This window comes from Oncorhynchus mykiss, chromosome 11, assembly GCF_057628025.1.
Source record: "Oncorhynchus mykiss isolate SJ-2025 chromosome 11, ASM5762802v1, whole genome shotgun sequence".
Lineage (NCBI taxonomy): Eukaryota > Metazoa > Chordata > Actinopteri > Salmoniformes > Salmonidae > Oncorhynchus > Oncorhynchus mykiss.
Window position 1 is genome coordinate 86,177,964 of NC_143032.1, and position 16,847 is coordinate 86,194,810.

Consider the following 16,847-nt stretch of genomic DNA (forward strand, 5'->3'; position numbering starts at 1 on the left):
GTGTAAATTGTTCAGTGTAAATTGTTCAGTGTAAATTGTTCAGTGTAATGGGCTCAGTATAAATGGTTCAGTGTAAATGGTTCAGTGTAAATGGTTCAGTGTAATGGGCTCAGTGTAAATGGTTCAGTGTAAATGGTTCAGTATAAATGGTTCAGTGTAATGGGCTCAGTATAAATGGTTCAGTGTAAATGGTTCAGTGTAAATGGCTCAGTATAAATGGTTCAGTGTAAATGGTTCAGTGTAAATGGTTCAGTGTAATGGGCTCAGTATAAATGGTTCAGTGTAAATGGTTCAGTGTAATGGGCTCAGTGTAATTGGTTCAGTGTAAATGGTTCAGTGATATACCTTATTCAACCTGGTTGTGCTGAGATGCCTTATTCAACCTGGTTGTGCTGAGATGCCTTATTCAACCTGGTTGTGCTGAGATGCCTTATTCAACCTGGTTGTGCTGAGATGCCTTATTCAACCTGGTTGTGCTGAGATGCCTTATTCAACCTGGTTGTGCTGAGATGCCTTATTCAACCTGGTTGTGCTGAGATGCCTTATATAACCTGGTTGTGCTGAGATGCCTTATTCAACCTGGTTGTGCTGAGATGCCTTATATAACCTGGTTGTGCTGAGATGCCTTATTCAACCTGGTTGTGCTGAGATGCCTTATATAACCTGGTTGTGCTGAGATGCCTTATTCAACCTGGTTGTGCTGAGATGCCTTATATAACCTGGTTGTGCTGAGATGCCTTATTCAACCTGGTTGTGCTGAGATGCCTTATTCAACCTGGTTGTGCTGAGATGCCTTATTCAACCTGGTTGTGCTGAGATGCCTTATTCAACCTGGTTGTGCTGAGATGCCTTATTCAACCTGGTTGTGCTGAGATGCCTTATTCAACCTGGTTGTGCTGAGATGCCTTATTCAACCTGGTTGTGCTGAGATGCCTTATATAACCTGGTTGTGCTGAGATGCCTTATTCAACCTGGTTGTGCTGAGATGCCTTATTCAACCTGGTTGTGCTGAGATGCCTTATATAACCTGGTTGTGCTGAGATGCCTTATTCAACCTGGTTGTGCTGAGATGCCTTATTCAACCTGGTTGTGCTGATATGCCTTATATAACCTGGTTGTGCTGAGATGCCTTATTCAACCTGGTTGTGCTGAGATGCCTTATTCAACCTGGTTGTGCTGAGATGCCTTATTCAACCTGGTTGTGCTGAGATGCCTTATTCAACCTGGTTGTGCTGAGATGCCTTATTCAACCTGGTTGTGCTGAGATGCCTTATATAACCTGGTTGTGCTGAGATGCCTTATATAACCTGGTTGTGCTGAGTGGCTGCTTCCCTGATAACCCTAATAACTACAGGGGACTGTTATTTATTTGTTATTTCTCCTTTATTTAACCAGGTAGGCAAGTTGAGAACAAGTTCTCATTTACAATTGCGACCTGGCAATTGTGTCACCAGTAACATGGGGAAACTGTTCTGCTGTAAATCTCAATGACCGACGACAGACCTTCCTCGCACAATGCTTTCTACATAAAACACAGAACAGACCACATACACTAATAAACTAGCATCTTCATCAGAAAAGCATTGTTAATAAAAAAATAAAAAAAGGATTGTTGATTTTAAGAATGCTTTTGATTCCATACGACATGATGGATTAGATTACGAAACCCTTCAAACAGCATTGTGGGTAAAGTACACGACATCATACTATCTATTTACTCCTTAACAACATGTAGTATTAAACTGAACAATAAAAGGGTTTTGCACAAGGGCGAGGGGTGAGACAAGGGTGCAGTTTAAGTCCAACCCTGTTCAACATCTATGAACCAGCAGCGTTGTTGGACTGCCCCTCAAAGAGGTCAGATTCCTGCTCTACCCAGACGACCTTGTCCTACCGTCCCCAACTGATCAGGGTCTACCCAGACGACCTTGTCCTACCATCCCCAACAGATCAGGGTCTACCCAGATGTCCTACCGTCCCCAACAGATCAGGGTCTACCCAGAAGACCTTGTCCTACCGTCCCCAACAGATCAGGGTCTACCCAGACGACCTTGTCCTACCGTCCCCAACAGATCAGGGTCTACCCAGACGACCTTGTCCTACCGTCCCCAACAGATCAGGGTCTACCCAGAAGACCTTGTCCTACCGTCCCCAACAGATCAGGGTCTACCCAGACGACCTTGTCCTACCGTCCCCAACAGATCAGGGTCTACCCAGACGACCTTGTCCTACCGTCCCCAACAGATCAGGGTCTACCCAGACGACCTTGTCCTACCGTCCGCAACAGATCAGGGTCTACCCAGATGTCCTACCGTCCCCAACTGATCAGGGTCTACCCAGATGTCCTACCGTCCCCAACAGATAAGGGTCTACCCAGACGACCTTGTCCTACCGTCCCCAACAGATCAGGTTCTACCCAGATGTCCTACCGTCCCCAACAGATCAGGGTCTACCCAGACGACCTTGTCCTACCGTCCCCAGCAGATCAGGGTCTACCCAGATGTCCTACCGTCCCCAACAGATCAGGGTCTAACCAGACGACCTTGTCCTACCGTCCCCAGCAGATCAGGGTCTACCCAGACGACCTTGTCCTACCGTCCCCAACAGATCAGGTTCTACCCAGATGTCCTACCGTCCCCAACAGATAAGGGTCTACCCAGACGACCTTGTCCTACCGTCCCCAACAGATCAGGGTCTACCCAGAAGACCTTGTCCTACCGTCCCCAACAGATCAGGGTCTACCCAGACGACCTTGTCCTACCGTCCCCAACAGATCAGGGTCTACCCAGAAGACCTTGTCCTACCGTCCCCAACAGATCAGGGTCTACCCAGAAGACCTTGTCCTACCGTCCCCAACAGATCAGGGTCTACCCAGAAGACCTTGTCCTACCGTCCCCAACAGATCAGGGTCTACCCAGAAGACCTTGTCCTACCGTCCCCAACAGATCAGGGTCTACCCAGACGACCTTGTCCTACCGTCCCCAACAGATCAGGGTCTACCCAGACGACCTTGTCCTACCGTCCCCAACAGATCAGGGTCTACCCAGATGTCCTACCGTCCCCAACTGATCAGGGTCTACCCAGATGTCCTACCGTCCCCAACAGATAAGGGTCTACCCAGACGACCTTGTCCTACCGTCCCCAACAGATCAGGGTCTACCCAGACGACCTTGTCCTAAAGTCCCCAACAGATCAGGTTCTACCCAGATGTCCTACAGTCCCCAACTGATCAGGGTCTACCCAGATGTCCTACCGTCCCCAACAGATAAGGGTCTACCCAGACGACCTTGTCCTACCGTCCCCAACAGATCAGGTTCTACCCAGATGTCCTACCGTCCCCAACAGATCAGGGTCTAACCAGACGACCTTGTCCTACCGTCCCCAGCAGATCAGGGTCTACCCAGATGTCCTACCGTCCCCAACAGATCAGGGTCTAACCAGACGACCTTGTCCTACCGTCCCCAGCAGATCAGGGTCTACCCAGTCGACCTTGTCCTACCATCCCCAACAGATAAGGGTCTACCCAGATGACCTACCGTCCCCAACAGATCAAGGTCTACCCAGATGACCTACCATCCCCAACAGATCAAGGTCTACCCAGATGACCTACTGTCACCAACAGATCAAGGTCTACCCAGATTACCTACCATCCCCAACAGATCAGGGTCTACCCAGATGACCTACTGTCCCCAACAGATCAGGGTCTACCCAGATGACCTACTGTCCCCACAGATCAAGGGTCTACAGGAACAAGTTCAAATTCTTTGGGAATACAACATAACCTGGACACTCAACCTCAATTTACAAAAAAATACCGTGGTGATTTTACAGAAAAAGGCCAGGAATCAGAGCTGCAGACACCCCTTCAAATGAGGAAATACCATGTTTGAACATGTCCAATGGTACAACTACCTGGGCCTAAACATCAGTGCCCACTACCTGGGCCTAAACGTCAGTGCCCACTACCTGGGCCTAAACATCAGTGCCCACTACCTGGGCCTAAACGTCAGTGCCCACTACCTGGACCTAAACGTCAGTGCCCACTACCTGGACCTAAACGTCAGTGCCCACTACCTGGGCCTAAACGTCAGTGCCCACTACCTGGGCCTAAACGTCAGTGCCCACTACCTGGGCCTAAACGTCAGTGCCCACAACCTGGGCCTAAACGTCCACTACCTGGATCTCCCTCATCCAGAATAATTCCTGCCAAGGCAGCAGCTACTCTTCCTGGGGTTTATTATGGGTCCCCATTAGTTCCTGCCAAGGCAGCAGCTACACTTCCTGGGGTTTATTATGGATCCCCATTAGTTCCTGCCAAGGCAGCAGCTACTCTTCCTGGGGTTTATTATGGATCCCCATTAGTTCCTGCCAAGGCAGCAGCTACTCTTCCTGGGGTTTATTATGGATCCCCATTGGTTCCTGCACCAAGGCAGCAGCTACTCTTCCTGGGGTTTATTATGGAACCCCATTAGTTCTTGCTAAGGCAGCAGCTACTCTTCCTGGGGGTTATTATGGATCCCCATTAGTTCCTGTCAAGGCAGAAGCTACTCTTCCTGGGGACCTCTTGTGGGGTATGTATGGGGTGTCTGAGCTGTGTGCCAGTAGTAAACAGACAGCTTATACCTCTCACAAATACAAGTAGCGATGAAGTCAACCTCTCCTCCATTTTGAGCCAGGAGAGATTAACATGCATATTATTCATGTTAGCTCTCTGTGTATATTTAAAGGCAGCTATGATCAGTGTACTATATTACATCACTAAAAAGGACAACTTTTACATTACCGTGTAGTTTACCAATAAAATGGTCTGATGATGATGTGGATATACTCCGTATACAGTATCCCAAAATAAATAAATGATCTCACTCCAATACATTTTAAAAGAAAGTCAGCAAAAAATAGATAAGCTCTGCTAGCCCTGTCTATTTTCAGGAAAATCATCCTGATGAACTCTTTAGTCATATCCCAGTTTACCCTGATGAACTCTTTAGTCATATCCCAGTTTACCCCGATTAACTATTTAGTCATATCCCAGTTTACCCCGATTAACTCTTTAGTCGTATCCCAGTTTACCCTGATTAACTCTTTAGTCATATCCCGGTTTACCCTGATTACCTCTTCAGTCATATCCCAGTTTACCCTGATTAACTCTTTAGTCATATCCCAGTTTACCCCGATTACCTCTTTAGTCATATCCCAGTTTACCCTGATTAACTCTTTAGTCATATCCCGGTTTACCCTGATTACCTATTCAGTCATATCCCAGTTTACTTATGGTCTTGCCTAAACCTAGCGACATTTAAAAATATATATATATATATATATATATATATTTTTTTTTTCATTTTATTTGGAATGGCAAGCCAGACAAATTTTAAAAAGTCTATTCATACAATTAATATGAATTCGGAGGGCAGAAAGTATTAAATATTAAAGCACTAGACCTCTCACTAAAGGCTTCAGTCATACCGAAATAACAAACTGGTTCTCTAGCAAATAGTAAGAATGTCTCACCCCATGTACAAGAATGGGCTTTTTCCCCTTTATTCAGATTACAACCTCTCCCTTCTAGTTATTTGAAAAGGAAATAATCTCCCAACTATCGCTATTTTTAAAACTAGAACGTTGGTCGAAATGTCAATTTAATCCACCAGAAAAGAGAATACAAAGTGGTTAAACTCAAGTATACTAAATGATAATAATATATATATATTTTTTTTTAAAGGTATAATCTTCCTAAATAATATCATAAATAGGACTGGTGGAGTTATGTCACACATGCAGCTAACACAGACATATGGAAATGTCTGCTCTACCCAAAAGTACATCCATCTAAATGCAGCATTACTGCATTAATGGAAGATGAGAGTGGAAGGGCGGGAAAGTAAGGAATGTGTTTGTCAGTTCTGCGTTAAAGATATTGTGATACATTTAAAAAAGTATACCCGCTTAATTTAAGGACCAACAAATTGACAGCTGCGCCATACAGATTGACAGCTGTGCCATACAGATTGACAGCTGTGCCATACAGATTGACAGCTGCGCCATACAGATTGACAGCTGCGCCATACAGATTGACAGCTGCGCCATACAGATTGACAGCTGCGCCATACAGATTGACAGCTGCGCCATACAGATTGACAGCTGTGCCATACAGATTGACAGCTGTGCCATACAGATTGACAGCTGTGCCATACAGATTGACAGCTGCGCCATACAGATTGACAGCTGCGCCATACAGATTGACAGCTGCGCCATACAGATCGACAGCTGCGCCATACAGATTGACAGCTGCGCCATACAGATTGACAGCTGCGCCATACAGATTGACAGCTGCGCCATACAGATTGACAGCTGCGCCATACAGATTGACAGCTGCGCCATACAGATTGACAGCTGCGCCATACAGATTGACAGCTGCGCCATACAGATTGACAGCTGCGCCATACAGATTGACAGCTGTGCCATACAGATTGCACCGATTCCATGGCACATGGTTTATAAATTGACAAGTAAAACGAAGCCGGATTCAAAACTTAAAATTGTTCTATTTAAATTATTATACAAAATTCTTGCAACCAATAGAATGTTATTTATATGGGGGATACAACATTCCCAGCTCTGCAGAGTCATTAGATCTTTTGTTTTGGTATTGTCCATATGTAGCTTGTTTTTGGTCACAGGTCCAGGAATGGCTGAAGAATTGTAATATTTACCTGGAGTTAACCCTGCAGATAGCACTACTGGGTGATCTGAAAAGTCCTAGTCAAATTAATCAATACTACTTCTAGAAAAACATTTGATTTTCAATTGACAATCTGAAGAAACAATGAGAATAGAAAGGTTCAGAACATTTGTGAAACAGCACAGTTAAATATAAATCCAATATGGACGGTATTAAGAGATAGATGGGAGGGGTTGGATGGAGCTTAAGGTTGGGACTAATAACAAGATAAATAATGTAAAATATACTGGCACATGTCAGTAAAACGCATATGGGTTAAGAACTTTTGTAAAAGGGCACAGTTTGAAAGATAAGGGAAACAGAATGTTGAGTTGGACTGCAGAGTGAAGGAAAAGGAGCCAACAAGTGCTCAGCATATGTGGGAACTCCTTCAAGACTGTTGGAAAAGCATTCCAGGTGAAGCTGGTTGAGAGAATGCCAAGAGTGTGTAAAGCTGCCATCAAGGCAAAGGGCGGCCACTTAGAAGATTCTCAAATCTAAATATATTTGTTTAACACTTTTTTGGTTACTACATGATTCATATGTGTTATTTCATAGTTTTGATGTCTTCACTATTATTCTACAATGTAGAAAATAGTAAAAATAAAGAAAAACCCTTGAATGAGTAGGTGTTCTAAAAAAAATGGAATGGTAGTGTGTGTGTATATATATATATATATATATATATATATATATATATATATATATATATACATACACACACACACACACACACATATATATATAGGGGTCACTTAGAAATGTCCTGCTTTTTGAAAGAAAAGCAATTTTGTCCATTAAAATAACATCAAATGGATCAGAAATACAGTGTAGACATTGTTAATGTGGTAAATGATTATTGTAGCTGGAAACGGCTGATTTTTTATGGAATATCTACATAGCTGTACGGAGGCCCATTATCAGCAACCATCACACCTGTGTTCCAATGGCACGTTGTGTTAGCTAATCCAAGTTTATCATTTTAAAAGGTTAATTGATCATAAGAAAATCCTTTTGGAATTATGTTAGCACAGCTGAAAACTCTTGTTCTGATTAAAGAAGCAATAAAACTGTCCTTCTTTAGACTAGTTGAGTATCAGGAGCATCAGCATTTGTGGGTTTGATTACAGACTAAAAATGGCCAGAAACAAACAACTTTCTTCTTAAACTCATCGGTCTATTCTTGTTCTGAGAAATGAAGGCTATTCCACACGAGAAATTGCCAAGAAACTAAAGACCTCGTACAACGCTGTGTACTACTCCCTTCAGAGAACAGCACAAACTGTCTCTAACCAGAATAGAAAAGAGGAGGCCCCGGTGCACAACTGAGCAAGAGGACAAGTACATTAGAGTGTCTGGTTTGAGAAACAGACGCCTCACGAGTCCTCAGCTGGCAGCTTCATTAAATAGTACCCACAAAACACCAGTCTCAACGTCAACAGCGAAGAGGCGACTCCGGGATGCTGGCCTTCTAGGCAGAGTTGCAAAGAAAAAGCCACATCTCAGACTGGCCAATACAAATAAATGATTAAGATGGGCAAAAGAACACAAACTGGACGGAGATACATGTCATGAATAGTGAGTAACAATGTGTCTTCCTGAACGTGAGTGAGTACCCAGTATGTGGTTGAGCTGTGTGTGTGTGTGTACCCAGTATGTGGTTGAGCTGTGTGTGTGTGTGTGTGTGTGTGTGTGTGTGTGTGTGTGTGTGTGTGTGTGCGCCCACCTAGTATGTGGTTGAGCTGTGTGTGTGTGTGTGTGTGTGTGTGTGTGCGCCCACCCAGTATGTGGTTGAGTTGTGTGTGTACCCAGTATGTGGTTGAGCTGTGTGTGTGTGTGTGTGTGTGTGTGTGTGTGCGCCCACCCAGTATGTGGTTGAGCTGTGTGTGTACCCAGTATGTGGTTGAGCTGTGTGTGTGTGTGTGTGTGTGTATCCAATATGTGGTTGCGCTGTGCATGTGTGTGTGTGTGCGCGTTTGTACCCAGTATGAGGTTGCGCTGTGTGTGTGTGTGTGTGTGTTTGTGTACCCAATATGTGGTTGAGCTGTGTGCGTGCGTGTGCGTACCCGGTATGTGTGTGTGTGTGTGTGTGCGTGTGTGTGCGTGTACCCAGTATGTGGTTGCGCTGTGTGTGTGTGTGTGTGTGTGCGCGTGTACCCAGTATGTGGTTGCGCTGTGTGTGTGTGCGTACCCAGTATGTGGTTGCGCTGTGTGTGTGTGTGTGTGCATACCCAGTATGTGGTTGAGCTGGTCCAGGTAGTGCTTCCCGGGGAAGATGGGTCTATTGGAGAGCATTTCAGCCAGGATGCAGCCCACAGACCAGATATCAATAGACTTGGTGTAACCCTGAGAGAGGAGAGGCTAGCATTAACACAGCACATAGGAACCTCTAGCATTAACACAGCACATAGGAGCCTCTAGCATTAACACAGCACATAGGAGCCTCTAGCATTAACACAGTAGACTAATACAGGGGTGGTGTAGTGTAGACTAATACAGGGGTGGTGTAGTGTAGTGTAGACTAATACAGGGGTGGTGGTGTGTAGTGTAGACTAATACAGGGGTGGTGTAGTGTAGACTAATACAGGGGTGGTGGTGTGTAGTGTAGACTAATACAGGGGTGGTGGTGTGTAGTGTAGACTCATACAGGGGTGGTGTGTGTAGTGTAGACTAATACAGGGGTGGTGTAGTGTAGACTAATACAGGGGTGGTGGTGTGTAGTGTAGACTAATACAGGGGTGGTGGTGTGTAGACTAATACAGGGGTGGTGTAGTGTAGTGTAGACTAATACAGGGGTGGTGGTGTGTAGTGTAGACTAATACAGGGGTGGTGGTGTGTAGTGTAGACTAATACAGGGGTGGTGTAGTGTAGACTAATACAGGGGTGGTGGTGTGTAGTGTAGACTAATACAGGGGTGGTGGTGTGTAGTGTAGACTCATACAGGGGTGGGGTGTGTAGTGTAGACTAATACAGGGGTGGTGTAGTGTAGACTAATACAGGGGTGGTGGTGTGTAGTGTAGACTAATACAGGGGTGGTGGTGTGTAGACTAATACAGGGGTGGTGTAGTGTAGTGTAGACTAATACAGGGGTGGTGGTGTGTAGTGTAGACTAATACAGGGGTGGTGGTGTGTAGTGTAGACTCATACAGGGGTGGGGTGTGTAGTGTAGACTAATACAGGGGTGGTGTAGTGTAGACTAATACAGGGGTGGTGTAGTGTAGACTAATACAGGGGTGGTGGTGTATTGTAGACGAATACAGGGGTAGTGGTGTGTAGACTAATACAGGGGTGGTGGTGTGTAGACTAATACAGGGGTAGTGTGTAGTGTAGACTAATACAGGGGTGGTGTAGTGTAGACTAATACAGGGGTGGTGGTGTGTAGACTAATACAGGGGTGGTGGTGTGTAGACTAATACAGGGGTAGTGTGTAGTGTAGACTAATACAGGGGTGGTGTAGTGTAAACTAATACAGGGGTGGTGGTGTGTAGACTAATACAGGGGTAGTGTGTAGTGTAGACTAATACAGGGGTGGTGTAGTGTAGACTAATACAGGGGTGGTGTAGTGTAGACTAATACAGGGGTGGTGTAGTGTAGACTAATATAGGGGCGGTGGTGTGTAGTGTAGACTCATACAGGGGTGGGGTGTGTAGTGTAGACTAATACAGGGGTGGTGGTGTGTAGTGTAGACTAATACAGGGGTGGTGGTGTGTAGACTAATACAGGGGTGGTGTAGTGTAGTGTAGACTAATACAGGGGTGGTGGTGTGTAGTGTAGACTAATACAGGGGTGGTGGTGTGTAGTGTAGACTCATACAGGGGTGGGGTGTGTAGTGTAGACTAATACAGGGGTGGTGTAGTGTAAACTAATACAGGGGTGGTGGTGTGTAGACTAATACAGGGGTAGTGTGTAGTGTAGACTAATACAGGGGTGGTGTAGTGTAGACTAATACAGGGGTGGTGTAGTGTAGACTAATACAGGGGTGGTGTAGTGTAGACTAATATAGGGGTGGTGGTGTGTAGGGTAGACTAATACAGGGGTGGTGGTGTGTAGTGTAGACTAATACAGGGGTGGTGTAGTGTAGACGAATACAGGGGTGGTGTAGTGTAGACTAATACAGGGGTGGTGGTGTAGTGTAGACTAATACAGGGGTGGTGGTGTGTAGTGTAGACTAATACAGGGGTGGTGTAGTGTAGACGAACACAGGGGTGGTGTAGTGTAGACTAATACAGGGGTGGTGGTGTGTAGTGTAGACGAATACAGGGGTGGTGTAGTGTAGACTAATACAGGGGTGGTGGTGTGTAGTGTAGACTAATACAGGGGTGGTGGTGTAGTGTAGACTAATACAGGGGTGGTGGTGTATTGTAGACTAATACAGGGGTGGTGTAGTGTAGACTAATACAGGGGTGGTGGTGTGTAGTGTAGACTAATACAGGGGTGGTGGTGTGTAGTGTAGACTAATACAGGGGTGGTGTAGTGTAGACTAATACAGGGGTGGTGGTGTGTAGTGTAGACTAATACAGGGGTGGTGGTGTGTAGTGTAGACTAATACAGGGGTGGTGGTGTGTAGTGTAGACTAATACAGGGGTGGTGGTGTGTAGGGTAGACTAATACAGGGGTGGTGGTGTGTAGTGTAGACTAATACAGGGGTGGTGTGTTATATAGTGTCAGGACTGAACAGTTGTCTAATACAGGGGTTTTCAAACTGGGCTCCCTACTGCAGGGGATCTGCGTCATTTAATAAAATAAAATAAAATAAATGGAAAACAATTATTTTTATGAATATCGCTAGAGGCAAAACAGAACGCTATCGTGGATACCATTTAGTATGCTGTGGACTGATCTCTGTCAACTGCTCTCCCATTTAGTATGCTGTGGACTGATCTCTGTCAACTGCTCTCCCCTTGTCTGGATTAGGGGAGGGTTTGGCTCAGCGTTGTCCGGATTAGGGGAGGGTTTGGCACAGCGTTGTCCGGATTAAGGGAGGGTTTGGCCCAGCATTGTCTGGATTAGGGGAGGGTTTGGCCCAGCGTTGTCTGGATTAGGGGAGGGTTTGGCCCAGCATTGTCTGGATTAGGGGAGGGTTTGGCTCAGCGTTGTCCGGATTAGGGGAGGGTTTGGCACAGCGTTGTCCGGATTAGGGGAGGGTTTGGCTCAGCGTTGTCCGGATTAGGGGAGGGTTTGGCACAGCGTTGTCCGGATTAAGGGAGGGTTTGGCCCAGCATTGTCTGGATTAGGGGAGGGTTTGGCACAGCGTTGTCCGGATTAGGGGAGGGTTTGGCTCAGCGTTGTCCGGATTAGGGGAGGGTTTGCCCCAGCGTTGTCCGGATTAGGGGAGGGTTTGGCCCAGCGTTGTCTGGATTAGGGGAGGGGTTGTCCAGATTAGGGGAGGGTTTGGCCTAGCGTTGTCCGGATTAGGGGAGGAGTTGGCCCAGCGTTGTCCGGATTAGGGGAGGGTTTGGCCCAGCGTTGTCCGGATTAGGGGAGGAGTTGGCCCAGCGTTGTCCGGATTAGGGAAGGGTTTGGCCTTACTTGGCTCATGGCGCCCTAGCGACTCCTTGTGACGGGCCGGGCGCCTGCAGGCTGACTTCGGTCGTCAGTTGAACAGTGTTTCCTCTGACACATTGGTGCGGCTGGCTTACGGGTTAAGCGAGCAGGTGTTAAGAAGCGCGGTTTGGCAGGTCATGTTGTTTCCGAGGACGCATAACTCGACCTTCACCTCCCGAGCCCGTTGGGGAGTTGCAGCGTTGAGACAAGATTAAAATTGGGGAGAAAAAGGAGGTAAAAATATCAAATTTACAAAAATTCAGGGTTCCTGGATATTACGAAACATGTCCCTCAGGGGTCGATTCTAAGTCCTGTACTTTTTACTGTTAACAATATCGACTTATCTGTAAAAAATACATTTAAAAAAGTCCCACTGTACCTAACATCATTACTAAACTTTAGGCAAACGAGTAACCATACCCGATCTCAGGGATGGCTACCTCTGGAAATTCCACTGCTCTCTAACTGAGTCAGCGTGTAGTTTTCTTGCACCTTATTTGTGGAACAATCTTCAAAATGTTCTTCAAATGTGATGTTGTGGTGTCTCTAGGTCAACTCAGAAAGCTGAATGAGGACCTTATTACTGATGAATGCGTTTATGACTTCTTCTTTCCACTCACATTTTGTATTTATTTTGATGTGTGTTGTTCTGTCTGTTTGCATTTTGATGTGTGTTGTTCTGTCTGTTTGCATTTTGATGTGTGTTGTTCTGTCTGTTTGCATTTTGATGTGTGTTGTTCTTTCTGTTTGCATTTTGATGTGTGTTGTTCTTTCTGTTTGCATTTTGATGTGTGTTGTTCTTTCTGTTTGCATTTTGATGTGTGTTGTTCTTTCTGTTTGCATTTTGATGTGTGTTGTTCTTTCTGTTTGCATATTGATGTGTGTTGTTCTTTCTGTTTGCATTTTGATGTGTGTTGTTCTTTCTGTTTGCATTTTGATGTGTGTTGTTCTTTCTGTTTGCATTTTGATGTGTGTTGTTCTTTCTGTTTGCATTTTGATGTGTGTTGTTCTTTCTGTTTGCATTTTGATGTGTGTTGTTCTTTCTGTTTGCATTTTGATGTGTGTTGTTCTTTCTGTTTGCATTTTGATGTGTGTTGTTCTTTCTGTTTGCATTTTGATGTGTGTTGTTCTTTCTGTTTGCATATTGATGTGTGTTGTTCTTTCTGTTTGCATTTTGATGTGTGTTGTTCTTTCTGTTTGCATTTTGATGTGTGTTGTTCTTTCTGTTTGCATTTTGATGTGTGTTGTTCTGTCTGTTTGCATTTTGATGTGTGTTGTTCTGTCTGTTTGCATTTTGATGTGTGTTGTTCTGTCTGTTTGCATTTTGATGTGTGTTGTTCTTTCTGTTTGCATTTTGATGTGTGTTGTTCTTTCTGTTTGCATTTTGATGTGTGTTGTTCTTTCTGTTTGCATTTTGATGTGTGTTGTTCTTTCTGTTTGCATTTTGATGTGTGTTGTTCTTTCTGTTTGCATTTTGATGTGTGTTGTTCTTTCTGTTTGCATTTTGATGTGTGTTGTTCTTTCTGTTTGCATTTTGATGTGTGTTGTTCTGTCTGTTTGCATTTTGATGTGTGTTGTTCTTTCTGTTTGCATTTTGATGTGTGTTGTTCTGTCTGTTTGCATATTGATGTGTGTTGTTCTGTCTGTTTGCATTTTGATGTGTGTAATTCCTGTAATTCGGACTCCCTGATAAAATAAAAGGTTAAAATAAATCAAATGTCTCTGTCCAGTATGAAAGAAGTTTGTGTCGGTTCATGGAAACCACCTAACTAGCATTAGCGCAATGAGTGGAAGTCTACGGGTACAGTTAGCATGCACGCTTTAAAACAGCAACATTAGCTAGAAAAGGTATGTTAGAGTTTACACTTCCTCTTCCAATAAACTGTGGGAAGGTCAACATAATGAAACTGTCCAACAATTCTATTCATTTTACATGTTGAATACTTCTACTTTCACCTGATAAGACAAGATGTGATATATATTTTTACTAACATATGATCGCAGTCCCTGGGTCACCGGTTTACCTGGGCATGGAAAGTTTGAAAACCCCTGGTCTCGTGTCATGGTGTGGTGCATTGAGATATTGCATTTATCTGTCTGACCACCAGGTGGCGCTAACCTTGGAGTTGAGCATGATCTCAGGCGCCCGGTACCAGCGAGTAGCTACATACTCTGTCAGGAAGCCTGTGTGGTCGTGGTCTGGGTCAGCCACACGCGCCAGACCGAAGTCACAGATCTGAGGGAAGAGGAGGATGTTAGTGATGAGAGCAGGAGGAGGGGGGGGAGAGAGCAGCAGAGGGGGGGAGAGAGGAGCAGGAGGGGGGGATAGAGGAGCAGGAGGGGGGGATAGAGGAGCAGGAGGGGTGGAGAGAGGAGCAGGAGGGGGGGATAGAGGAGCAGGAGGGGTGGAGAGAGGAGCAGGAGGGGGGAGAGAGGAGCAGGAGGGGGGAGAGAGGAGCAGCAGGAGGAGGGAGAGAGCAGCAGGAGGAGGGAGAGAGCAGCAGGAGGAGGGAGAGAGCAGCAGGAGGAGGGAGAGAGCAGCAGGAGGAGGGAGAGAGCAGCAGGAGGGGGGAGAGAGCAGCAGGAGGAGGGAGAGAGCAGCAGGAGGAGGGAGAGAACAGCAGGAGGGGGGAGAGAACAGCAGGAGGGGGGAGAGAACAGCAGGAGGGGGGAGAGAACAGCAGCAGGGGGAGAGAGCAGCAGGAGGAGGGAGAGAGCAGCAGGAGGAGGGAGAGAGCAGCAGGAGGGGGGAGAGAGCAGCAGGAGGAGGGAGAGAGCAGCAGGAGGAGGGAGAGAGCAGCAGGAGGGGGGAGAGAGCAGCAGGAGGAGGGAGAGAGCAGCAGGAGGAGGGAGAGAGCAGCAGGAGGAGGGAGAGAGCAGCAGGAGGGGGGAGAGAGCAGCAGGAGGAGGGAGAGAGCAGCAGGAGGAGGGAGAGAGCAGCAGGAGGAGGGAGAGAGCAGCAGGAGGGGGGAGAGAGCAGCAGGAGGAGGGAGAGAGCAGCAGGAGGAGGGAGAGAACAGCAGGAGGGGGGAGAGAACAGCAGGAGGGGGGAGAGAACAGCAGGAGGGGGGAGAGAACAGCAGCAGGGGGAGAGAGCAGCAGGAGGAGGGAGAGAGCAGCAGGAGGAGGGAGAGAGCAGCAGGAGGGGGGAGAGAGCAGCAGGAGGGGGGAGAGAGCAGCAGGAGGAGGGAGAGAGCAGCAGGAGGGGGGAGAGAGCAGCAGGAGGAGGGAGAGAGCAGCAGGAGGAGGGAGAGAGCAGCAGGAGGAGGGAGAGAGCAGCAGGAGGAGGGAGAGAGCAGCAGGAGGAGAGGAGAGCAATAATCAGACAAACTGGTTCTTTGTGGGATTTTAAAACAATCTGTTCCATGATATACATCTGGTGTATTAAAAGCCATTATTGGTACCACGATTGACTTCTAAAAATGTATTTTTTTACATGAAGACTGTCCACAAAGCCATTTTCCCCACCAACCATAACAGGGTATACCATATTCTGCAGTACCGTGATCGGCCTTGAATTTCCACGGCTTCAATTAGAGGGGACAGTCTCTGCACAGGACGTTAGGGTCAGGGGTCAGGGGTCTGTAACTGTAGATCTCAGGTGGTATTGAGCTGCAGGTTGGCGGGTTTGAGATCACGGTGCAGGACGTTAGGGTCAGGGGTCAGGGGCCTGTAACTGTAGATCTCAGGTGGTATTGAGCTGCAGGTTGGAGGGTTTGAGGACGCGGTGCAGGGCGTTAGGGTCAGGGGCCTGTAACTGTAGATCTCAGGTGGTATTGAGCTGCAGGTTGGAGGGTTTGAGGACGCGGTGCAGGGCGTTAGGGTCAGGGTCAGGGGCCTGTAACTGTAGATCTCAGGTGGTTATTGAGCTGTAGGTTGGAGGGTTTGAGGACGCGGTGCAGGGCATTAGGGTCAGGGGTCAGGGTTCTGTACCTTTAGATCACAGGTGGTATTGAGCTGCAGGTTGGAGGGTTTGAGGACGCGGTGCAGGGCGTTAGGGTCAGGGGTCAGGGTTCTGTACCTTTAGATCACAGGTGGTATTGAGCTGCAGGTTGGAGGGTTTGAGGATGCGGTGCAGGGCGTTAGGGTCAGGGGTCAGGGGCCTGTAACTGTAGATCTCAGGTGGTATTGAGCTGCAGGTTGGAGGGTTTGAGGACGCGGTGCAGGGCGTTAGGGTCAGGGGTCAGGGGCCTGTAACTGTAGATCTCAGGTGGTATTGAGCAGCAGGTTGGAGGGTTTGAGATCACGGTGTAGGACGTTAGGGTCAGGGGTCAGGGTTCTGTACCTTTAGATCTCAGGTGGTATTGAGCTGCAGGTTGGAGGGTTTGAGGTCGTGGTGCAGGGCGTTAGGGTCAGGGGTCAGGGGCCTGTAACTGTAGATCTCAGGTGGTATTGAGCAGCAGGTTGGAGGGTTTGAGATCACGGTGTAGGACGTTAGGGTCAGGGGTCAGGGTTCTGTACCTTTAGATCACAGGTGGTATTGAGCAGCAGGTTGGAGGGTTTGAGGACGCGGTGCAGGGCGTTAGGGTCAGGGGTCAGGGTTCTGTACCTTTAGATCACAGGTGGTATTGAGCTGCAG

At 46.9% G+C, this 16,847-nt stretch overlaps 1 protein-coding gene across 2 annotated transcripts in view; it reads right to left on the bottom strand.

Annotated features, from left to right (window-relative positions):
* The window catches only part of LOC110535142 (mitogen-activated protein kinase 1), a 57,000-nt gene that overhangs the window by 10,512 nt on the left and 29,641 nt on the right, over window positions 1–16,847 (bottom strand). For both annotated transcript variants that reach the window (XM_090191286.1, XM_090191288.1), the window contains exons 4-5: window positions 14,388–14,504; window positions 8,956–9,070 (exon numbers count right to left, since the gene is read on the bottom strand). In XM_090191286.1, coding sequence (XP_090047412.1) covers window positions 8,956–9,070; window positions 14,388–14,504 — 232 coding nt within the window. The remainder of the gene's footprint in view (window positions 1–8,955; window positions 9,071–14,387; window positions 14,505–16,847) is intronic.